Source organism: Plectropomus leopardus, chromosome 4 (genome assembly GCF_026936395.1).
Source record: "Plectropomus leopardus strain MGB_pleo_1.0 chromosome 4, ASM2693639v1, whole genome shotgun sequence".
Classification (NCBI taxonomy): domain Eukaryota; kingdom Metazoa; phylum Chordata; class Actinopteri; order Perciformes; family Serranidae; genus Plectropomus; species Plectropomus leopardus.
In genome coordinates, this window is record NC_142179.1 from 11,416,297 (window position 1) to 11,427,279 (window position 10,983).

At 40.0% G+C, this 10,983-nt stretch overlaps 1 protein-coding gene across 3 annotated transcripts in view; it reads left to right on the forward strand.

Annotated features, from left to right (window-relative positions):
- The window catches only part of arl15a (ARF like GTPase 15a), a 135,827-nt gene extending 133,931 nt beyond the window's left edge, over positions 1-1,896 (forward strand). For 2 of the 3 annotated variants that reach the window (XM_042487491.2, XM_042487490.2), the window contains exon 5: positions 22-1,896. In XM_042487491.2, coding sequence (XP_042343425.1) covers positions 22-174 — 153 coding nt within the window. In that variant the 3' untranslated portion in view covers positions 175-1,896. The remainder of the gene's footprint in view (positions 1-21) is intronic. The other variant, XM_088076537.1, reaches the window with a different exon arrangement.
- Positions 1,897-10,983: the final 9,087 nt, after the last annotated feature.

A 10,983-nucleotide genomic window follows, 5' to 3' on the forward strand; every position in this document is an offset into this window, starting at 1 on the left:
GTTCTTTGTTTTTGCTGGCAGGTGAAGAAGTACTTTGAGCTGGAGCCACTGGCCCGGGGGAAGCGCTGGATCCTGGAGGGCAGCACCACCGACAACCTGGAGGCGGTGAAGGAGAGCTTTGGTCAATTCATCAGCCTGTTGGAGGACAAAGACACTGAGCCAGCAAGGATATGAAGCTTACGCTGCTAATGCTAAGAGACATTAGCAGCTGACGACAAAGAGGTACCACATCCTGCTGGTGCCCATGTACACACACACTCACGCACAGACACAAACATGCACACACGAGAAAACACGGCAGATGTTGGCCTCTCTGTTTGAGAAGTGTATTGTATGTTACCTTCCCTTCACTGCGCTCTCATTTTGTTTTTTCAAATTAGAGTGTGTGCACACGCCACTACAAGAGGAGAGCTGCCATTAAACCCAAACAGTGTAAAGCCAGTTGTCAAGAAAAATCATTGAACTTTGCCAGAAATGGGAATCTTGTTTACTGCAGTCTGTGCCATTGTGATTAAACCAACGGCACATGGGACATGTGGCAATCCTTTAGCCATCATTGGACACACACATTCTCACCCTTAAACACACACTATCACACACAAAGTGAAGCCCAGGTTGTCTGTAGATATGTTTAACATCTCCAGTAATTACTTTACAGGATGTTTGGGTGGGCTTGGTTGATGTTCTTTCCATTGAGAAGCACGATATGGCTGTGCCTCTCTGTCTGACTCGCGAACAACGAATGACGTTGTGTGATCGGAGTCCGAAACCTTGTGTTATGTACGGTAGTTACATATCGGTGCGTTATGCCGTGTCTGAAAATATAATCTGAATAGTGTAGTCTGAGTATCTCATGGAGTATTATGTACATGCAAACAGGCATATTGCTGTGTACCCTCCTACGCAGCCATACACGAGTACTACTAATCATGTGACTAAGTGCTAGATGACTTTATGGAGACCATTTGGAGGAAGTGGGAGCAAGTCTGAGTGCTTTTATAAATGTGCAACTTAGGATATATTTTATAGCTCTGTATGTTAACCTCGTAGAGCTGCATTCAGATTTTTATAAGTCATACCATACTTTTGAATTCTTTTAAATCAAAGACCAAAAAAGGAAAAAAAACAACAGTGATTATTGACTGGGCTGGATGTAGCCACAAGGTAGAGAAATGTGGTGGATTTAGTTTCATTTCAGTGTCCAGCAATGTTTGTTTTATTTTCTGTATTTTTCCTGTATTTTTCTTCCTTTTGAATTTGACATAATCCCTCTCAACACCGGCCAGCAACTCCAGTCTCCCATCAGGGTGGAATACAAACTCTATCAATCAGCCACAGCAACAGCTGCATCTGACAAGTCCCTGTCCGACACCCTAATGCCTTCCAACTGTCTGTGAAGACCCCTCCCTGTCTGCTGTTTATCGCGGACCCCAACCAACACCACCCCTCCAGTTCAGCTCCGCTCCCTGGTGGGTTTTTTTATCCCAGATGCCATCGTTCAGCCTGGCTGCCCTCGTTCTGACTCCACCTCTCGAAAATGAGTCGTGTTCGTTGTGTCACAGGTGTGTGCTCGTCCCCAAGATGTGCTTCAGTCACGGATAATGTTCACACCTCCTCCGTGCGTGCTTTGTATTTCTGTTGCTGCGGTTTTATTCAGTATTTTGTCAGGTTTTTAGAGATTTAATCACTTTTTGTACCTGACGTGAGATCAGAGAGGTTGTTTTTTTACGGTCTGGATGGATCGCTGCATTTGCTTGAATGCAAAATAAAACCAGACTTTTCATATCATCTGCTCACACATAGGTTTTAAAACATTCACTTCAGTCTTTCTTTTTGTATTTGTTTTTCAATCATGCGTTTTGTCTAAAATAGCAATTAAAGTTTTAAAAATTGAAATATTCTCTCTGTTGTTATTTACATTTTGATTACTTTTGCTTGTTAAAATGTACTGTAATGTTTGATATTTTACATCTCTGATTGTCACATTGAATGTCATAACATCTTTGTTTTTAATGTGTAAAATGGATGATTATTAAACAAACAGCGTGAATATATATTTTAGAATAACTGCTGGTCTGTGTAGCTCATGTTTGTAGTGTTTTATCTGTGAAAGTCCAGGTATGAATGTGAAGTTGGATTCTTGGGTCTGTTCCAGGTAAATATTCGTATAATGTAGCATTCGTAATTATGCATTGGTGTGAGATGTGTGACATGTTGAATGTTTGCATATGTTTTCTGGGAACATTTTCTTCACAATGTCTCTGATTTGTGATTTAAGGTGACCCACTGAAATCTGAGACCCTGGAAGATAATCGGAAAGCGCAGATGAGCAAGTTGAGGTCAAGCCAAAGTTAAAAGGAAAAAAAACAGAGCGCTCAAAGTCAAAGTGGAGCAGCTGAAGAAAGTTTGGAGTGGAAAGTTAACCAAGTGAGACAGGAGTTCCTAATAAATATACTCTACTCTGTGCTACCTCTGCCTCCCCTTTTCTTCTCCTTTTGCCCTTCTTCCCTCTCTTTCAAATTAACCGTGTGGCTTTAATACAATGTGTGTCATGCAGGTTGCCCTGGCGACTCTTTGATCCTGTTTTCCAGTCTCTGCCTCTGGGGCAGACGTGCTTCTCTTCAGTCTGCTGCACACCAGCTCTGGAAGCTGCTGCAGCCCTGAGACAAACCATGGGCTGCTGCGCTCGTCTCGCTCCCCCCTTTTTCTTCCTGCCGCTCTCACTTTCTCTCTGTTTTTTTGAATCCTCACTATCTCTCTCTCCTTACCATTTTTTTCTCCTCTCTCAGGTTCTCTCCATCTCTCTGTCTCCCTCTTACTCGCTCTGCTTCCCTTTGGTCACGCCAAAGCAGCCCTCCCTCAGCATGGGTATCCAGGATGCCCAGGGGAAGGGAAGAGGCCAGGACCTCAGCGAAGCAGCCCTCCCAGGAGAAAAAAAAGGAGATAGACGCGGGACCTCTCTCTCTTCCACTCCTCCTCACTCTCTTTCTGTCTGTACAGTTGATTTTAGATGCAGCCAGTTTTCTCCTCCCACACTGAACCTTTACCTGCTCTACCTGTTTAATTGCTGGTGTCTGGCTCTTGTGTTCACAAAGATTTTTTCTCTCGTCCTCGCTGCCAGCAGACCCTCAGTGTGGCTCACAGATAAGAAGCTGCGAAGTAATGTTGCTGTTGTTGTTTTTGTCGGTAATACAGTCCAGACTTTTTGAATCAGCCTGTGCATTACAAAGCAACAATAACGGAGACGTGATGTTTACTGTGATGGATACAGTATCTCAAGAAACTTTCAAGTCTCTGCAAGTTGATTTTTATAATTTACTTTAAATGAATGGTAATTAATGGCTGCCTGGAAGGGAGGAAAAACACTTTGAGAAAGCTATGGCAAGCCTAATTGTTGGCAGTGATATAAAGCCAAGGTGCTATTTGTAACAAAAGGGCGAAACATGCAGAAATGCTGGAGGGCTTCTCTTAGGATTCTGCATGTAAAGAATGTCGGCGCAAGACGCCACACAAAAGCAAATTGAACTTAACCACAAACAATTCTGCAAAGTGCAAAGCTGCAGCCTCCAGCAGCGTTTATTTATCATTTGTTTTTCGGTTTTGATTTTCTGACGTATGTAGAGAGCGCCACACGCACGTCATTACTAGACCTCTTTGCATCAACAACCTGGTTACAGTGTGTACTGTACAAACACATAAGAGTCAGTGAGGAAATCTTCACTCAAGTGTGGATTAGATTTACTTACTGTGTAGAAAGTCCAAAAAATAAATAAAGCCATATGGGCTTTTAAAAAATATTATTTTCACACCACATTTTATCTTTAACAGCACAACTTCAGCATGAATCCTAAAACAGAGAAGTGGCTGCCTGAGTGTGTTTACACTAATGTTCTACCATCCAACCACCAAGTGTGTATTATCTATGATCTGTATTTAAAGTAGCGTCTGATGATCAATCAAAGTAAAGAAAAAGCAATGAGAAGAATAGCAGTGGTCAGTTCAAAAAACCTGTTAAACATGTTATATGACAGTTAGGACAAAGATTTAAAGTAAACATCCAAGCAGCTGCTGTTTGTGTGAAATTGTGTGCACAACTGTTTTTTTTTTTTTTTAACTTTGCATTCTTTATTCTGAAAAAAGATTAAAGCTGTAAGAGTTTGGGTGACAGACTTTTGTTTGGAAACTATTAATACCAAGTATTCATTAAGTATTTTCAGCTATCTGAATTTCAGGTACTATCTGATGATTAATTAAAATCACAGAGAAAAAGCACAGAGGAAAGTGTTGGTGTAAAAAGCAAAAACAAGATATTAAGCAAAACTATTGTAAAAAAGAACAGTATAGACAGTCTTAAATTAAATGTGTTTTAAAATTATAAAATTCTAAAGTTAACATTAGTGCACCAAAACAGGTGCAGTTTTAGCTGTGAAGACTACAAATGAGTGACAGTGCATGTGCAAATGTTTTCATTTTTTCTTGTTTTTAGTATCTAACAAAAGGTTGAACATTTCTTGAAGCAAAGTTACATGAATGTTGTTGACAGACTTTTAAAATCGAACGCATCGATCTCAAACATGCATCATGTATTACCTGCTGTCTGAGTTTCAGTACCAGTTGATCAAAGTGAAGAAAAAGCAAAGAGAAGAACAGCAGTGTTTGCCAAAACAACAGATATTACAAAAAAGTAAAATATCAACAAGAACAAGAGGAATTCTGGCAAATGAAATGTAATATGACATACTTTTAGGATATAATTATAAAGTAAACATAAGTGCATCAAAACAGCTGCCGTTTTAGCTTTGCGGATTACTTATGAGTAAAAACTGGATATACACATTTCTTTTTATTAGATTTGTTTAGATTATTTTTAGCCTTGTTTTGCCCTTCTTTTTTGTTGCTTTTTTTCAGTTCTTTGATGGTTGCAGGTTTGAGGTTGCATTTTACCAACACTAAAGCTAAGATTTGGTGACAGACTTTAAAATAGTAATAGCAGTTTGGTTTGGGAAACATTAATGTAAACATTCATTGGATTTTTTATATTTTTGCATGTACAGGATAGTATACAATTAGGACAAAAGTGTGCCACATGCATTAGAACGACCTACCTGAAGTATAAACAAATTCAGTCACACACAACAAAATGAACCTTGTGAGCTTTTTGAAATGCTAATGCGTGACCCGACGGGGAACCTCATGTTTGTTTACAAGACAAACAAAATGCATGTTTTCTTAAACTCTGCAAAGAATGCCCTTTCTCTGTCTGTCTTCTCCGTCTTCTCCCATCCAGTGTGTGTGGCAGCATTTCTGCTGATAAGACCCTGCCAGGAGGTGGAACAGATGTTGCCCTGACATCCATCTGGGCCTCGTACCCCTGCTCTGCCTCCCACAGCCGATGCTCCACACAGGACACCCCACATTCCCGGCCCCTCACAGCGAGGGGGCTGCTCCCCGCCCCGTGATCCTGGGGCAGTGACGCAGCACAGACATGAGCCCTGATGCTGCTTTCATTCACGGTACATGTGTGTATGTCAGTTATCAGACGAGACCTCTGGGGTCATTTGAGGTGTTTCCTCTTTGTTTCAACACTGTCCTGCCTTCGTGACGCTCTCTCAGACACACACACCCCTTTGAAAAACAAACACAAATGACGGAAATGCATCAATGTGATGTAAGTGACTGAGGAAATGTTCACTGGACCAAATAATTATTTCCAGATATGTGAGATGTTTCCAGAGAGTCACAAAATATCCAGGACTTTGACATTCGGTGTCACTTTACATATTCTAATTTATTTAAAATGATCAGTGAAGTGGTAGTTGTGTTTATCTTGAAGTTGTAAGAGCCAAGATGTGCAGTTGCTGTGGACTTCATATGTCCATTTTAATTTAATGTGATGAATTAATAGCAGCTGTGGATGAATAGTTGCATTTTGAAGAGGCCAAACCATAGTGGTGTGAAACTGAAGGAGCACCACATGGTTTGGCCTTTCCTCTTAAACCACAGTGATGAATCATTTTACATTAATGTTCATACTTTTGTTGAACACAAAGGTTAATGATAATAAAAAACAATCATAGAAGCTTATAACACATGTGGTCTAAATAACAAAGTGAAAAACGCCATTAAAATAATTATGAAATTTATGAAAGCCTAGCCAGATATGGACTTTTTTCCCTCTCACAAAAGCAAATAAAATACATTCACTTTTTGTTTTATCAATGTAAAAAATAACTTTGTTTTTGTTGAAAATATTCAGTGATTTATCAGTAACTTGCAGGTGTTTTCTTTTCCCCAGCTTTGTGTTTTCAGATGTGCAGCAGGAGATTCCTCAGAGCTGACGTCCCTGACGCTGAACGTTGAGGCAAAGGAATCCCTCCTTTCGTGCATGTGATCCTGCAGGTTTGTGGTCGAGCTGTAAAACTAATGAACGGCTCAAACCTGATAGAATCTTAACGAGTTAGACCCCTGCCAAGTAGTGAATGAGTGCACTTTGCAGCAACATGCCACAATCATTATTACCAGCAACTGATGTTCAGCTGGATTTTTCCTTCACGGTTCCTTTTCCTTCACGGTGCTTTATGTTTTGTTTTTTTTTTAATGCTTTTCCATCACTTTCAGAATATATGATCCAACAGTAATGATAAACAAGCAAATTTTAGTACATTACATTAGTCTGAAGAAATAATTTAATCAAAAGTGGAAACTGAGGCTGTTGGGCAACAATCCAGACAGCTGTCTTTCCAGTCAAACCTATCTGGATAAGGAAGGCCTTATTCACTCTAGTCTAAGATGACTGACTGATAGAACGTTTAATCATTTAACATTTCACAAACCCTCACAGATTTGTCTATTTGTGGAACAGATTTGGCCTGCTGAAACTTGTGAGCTCTGCCTCCCCGCACTTTATTCACTGCCTTGGATTTATGAACCAGGATCTTCATGGATTCAATGCTGAAAAACTCCCTTTGCAACAGCAGGTAAATCTTAGGGAATGTGAAGTTTTACACGACAGTTTTAGATTTTGTTTTCTTTATGTAGTGTAGAACTTCTATTTCTTTTTCCTTTTCTGATCCAGCATTTGAGCAATGAAAGCTATTCTAACTATTTAATAAACAATAACACATTGTTATTCACATGTAGGTCATCACTGCTATAAAAGAAATATGCTGGGCTAATTTGCTTTTTTTTATCCCTGAACAAATACTTCTTGAAGTGGCTAAAATGTATACCGTTTACTTTTATTAAAGTAGAAGTAGAAATACCTCAAGGTAAAATTACTCCACTACAAATAAAAGTCTTGCACTCAAAATCTTATCTGAAGTACAGTAAATATTATGTATGTTTGCGACTGGATTATAAGGTCCCCTATGTGTGAATATACATTTTACTGTTGTTGTGTGTCTTGTTCTGTATGATTTTAACTTGTTAGTACTTCAATTTCTTTTGTCTGTAAGGTGACCTTGGGTGTTTTGAATGGTGCCTGTTAAGTTATTATTATTATTATTATTATTATTATTATTATTATTATTATTATTATTGTTATTATTATTAATTTTAGGTATTATTTTATTTAGTATTATTATTTAAGGTATTTTATAAAATATGATAAAAAAAATGCTAAAAAAACCCAACTAAAAATATAATATATATATATATGTATAAAAAGTACAAAAACAAATGCTTTCAAATGCATTCCAGTATTCAGTGTTGATAATGAAGCTCCCTTTAACAAGCGAGTGACGTTGTGTAGTTTAGTCGGGTAGAGAACTGCGTTAGGCACAGGATCACATGGTTTCTCTACTGTGTGACTCAATATAATTTAAACTTTTTTTAAGAAACCGTTTTAAACTGGATTACGCCTCCTGTAATTCATGCTGAAGTTACTGTACCCACAGCTTGTTTTTGGCTTACTTTTTCATATCCAGAAGGAATGCCACTACAGGATGCACTCTGTGTATAGTGTTTTATAAGCTGTAGCTGGTTTAAATAAAACTCATTTAAACTACCTGAGATACTGTTGGGCTGTTTAATCTATAATACTTCATATTTAGTGAGGTGATCATACATTTTGTATGTAAATCATTCATCCTTAAATTAACTAGCAACTACAGCCCTCAAACAAATGTATTGGACTAGTGGCTACAACATTTTCCTCTTAAATGTCATGCTACAAACTGGCTTTAAATGGAAATACTCAAAGTACAGCTCTTATAAGCTATTGAGAGTTTTAGATGAAGTTAATATGACGCCCGCAGGTTTCCTGCGTATGTCTGGATATTGACGGACTTAAACTTTTGTCCTCTAGAAATTGAGGAGACCACGCTGTGCAATTCTACTCCGGCCCTTTGTGGCCACCTAAACGGCTCTTGTTTTTTTCTGTGTGTTTGAATGCCTCGTCTGTTGGGTGACTTCCGTGGGATTCCAGCAGGCATGTCACTCAGATTGTTTGTCCTGGTGACGAGATCTGTGTGAGTCCTGTTTCTCTTCCTCTCCGCTCGGCCCGAGTGCTGATGGAGACCCGCATCCCAGGTGGCCCACACATCAAAACAAGAGGGATCGCGGCTCTTGGTTTTCAGACAAACATCACTCACTTTCTTTGTTTTGTGAGGGACAGGGGGCATGGCGGTTTATCTCCAGAGGATCTCCCCCGCTATCGCCTTCCACCAGCCCACCGCCCCATCCCACAGGAGCCGCTAAAAGCAAATGTCAGTCAAGGAGAAGGCGTTGCATTCCTTCAAGAGGTCAGTTAGTGGTGGCGACTGAAGGATCTGTTGCATATTTTAAGAAGACAATTAAAAAGTCTTCTATTCCAGATCTAGTTATTCTTCTTGTCTGCTTTATTCCCCTCTTTGTGACACCTCTGTCACGTTGCAGTCCATGTTTTGAAGATAACTGCCCTGTCCTTCCTGCATACCTACCGCACACAGCCTAGTTTGCTCTACAGTGAGTTATTTGACGCTGAGCCTGATTCACGATGTGCCGCATATGAAACCTGTTTCTCTGTAAGGCCGTGTGATGGGGCTCCAGTAGCAGCTCGCAGCTCCTTACCCATCTGTGCAGGTGATTCCTGCTCCGGCTCGTCCCCTCCAGGCCTATAAGGAGCACCGTGTCTAGGGGATTTTTATGAGCATGACCTTAACATGCCCGTCTCGAGCGGTCTAGACTCAGCGCTACGTTTACTAGAGTCCCCATCCCGCTGATGGCTATCAGACTTTTTGCTTTTTACAAGTGATTCTGTCTTGTCATAACTCTTTGAAGACGGACAGACGTGACGCTTTGACCATCCTTTTTGTAGACTCTGGAGAATTTACTGTCACGGCTCTGCAAAACAAAGGGGAGGGCTCTGACGTGTACTTTCTCTCTCTGCAGGAGAGTCAGAAGAACATGTGCAAAGTGCAGCTGTGGTTTGGCTGAGAAGGTGGTGAGGCTTTAGTGCAGATGCCAGCTTTAAATTAACATCAACATGAAGTACAAGCATCAGGCTCTGGGTGAAAAGTTTTTGAAGGGAATGTTTTCGATGAGAAGAGCTGAGATTAAATAAAGTTTTGCCCCAAGTGACATTATTTTCAGAGTAACACACCACAAGTGGCATTTACTTAATTCCCCATCTTTAATAGTAGTTTTTATGAGCCTTGGCCTCTGATAACCGCCATAATGAGCCGGCGCAGTGAATGTTTCATAAGAAGCCACACGTGATTAATCTGTCGCTAATATATAGTAAATATTTAATTGTCGCCCATAAATGTGGCCTTTTATACATGAGGGCCTGTTTGGTGTGCTGTGTGGCGCTGAGCCAAGCACCGTAGGTGGATTAGCTCATTGAATCCAAACAGTTTACGGGGAAAGCAGCTCCAGTGACGACACTATGTGGGCAGCTTGCTGCTCTCAAAATACAAACGTTCCGTGTGAGAGTGAAAAAAGGAGAAAAAGTGAGTCTTTCACAGGAACAATCTAGTAAACACGGTCGCTGCGCAGAGAGAGAACACCTGTGTTTTACCAAAGTTTTGGCACGCAGCAGTCTTATCACTCACCGGGAGCCATATTTGGTTGAGTGCAAATTTAATGTTCAGCAATGACGAAATGCACTCTGACTCAGGCAGGAAACTGCAAAGTCGGTCAAAAATAAGATGTGAGTGAACAACAGAAAGAGGAGAAGGTGCACAGCGTGGTGCTGAGATGATTCAGCGCTGCAGGCTGCAGACACAAACACGGGTTAGATAGTGGGAATAAGCTTAGAGCTGAAGCCAGAAATAGTGTTTAAAGTGTTATGGATTAGGGTTAAATGTCAGAAAGGTCAAGCAAGATACCATTTTAGATTGGCTTAGAGAGGTTAGCTGGAAGGAGCTCGCTGAACAACTGGTCAGCTGGCAGCTAGAGGTCTGACTCTTTCCATCATTTTACAGAAACCAATGTAACACAATATATTATGCTGCAAACCTGACACTGCTCGCCTTTCTAAGTTCCCAAATAAATCTCATTTTAGCTTTTGATAAGAGCTGGTGGAAATCTCGAGACACTTAATGAATCGGGAACATTTTATTTAGACTTGATGTAAAAGAAAAATCCACAGCATTGAAGCCATAATACACAGATTGATCAAATATATTAGTTATTTTAACACCTATAAAACTCAGAAGAACAGGATAGTGTATACCCAAGGCTCAGAGGCAAACATATATAAACAAACCCCAGGATATAAATTCTAAAATGTGGGTTTTTTTTGGGCCATTTGAGAATTATGAATTGTCTCCTGTCCAGCGTTTTGGGATCATATGGCACTGCTTCTTCTGTTTACTTTTGTTGTGAGGATTGATCTTAAACATCCTCTAATGAGATTAGCCAATAGTAGACACTGAGGTAAAGACAATATGTCAACTCTCTTTACTCACTGACCAGCTGCCTAAATCTCGCTCAAATCCAGTAAAAATATGTTCATATTTTTTAAGTAAGATTTTTATTACATTTTTATTATATTTAATTTTA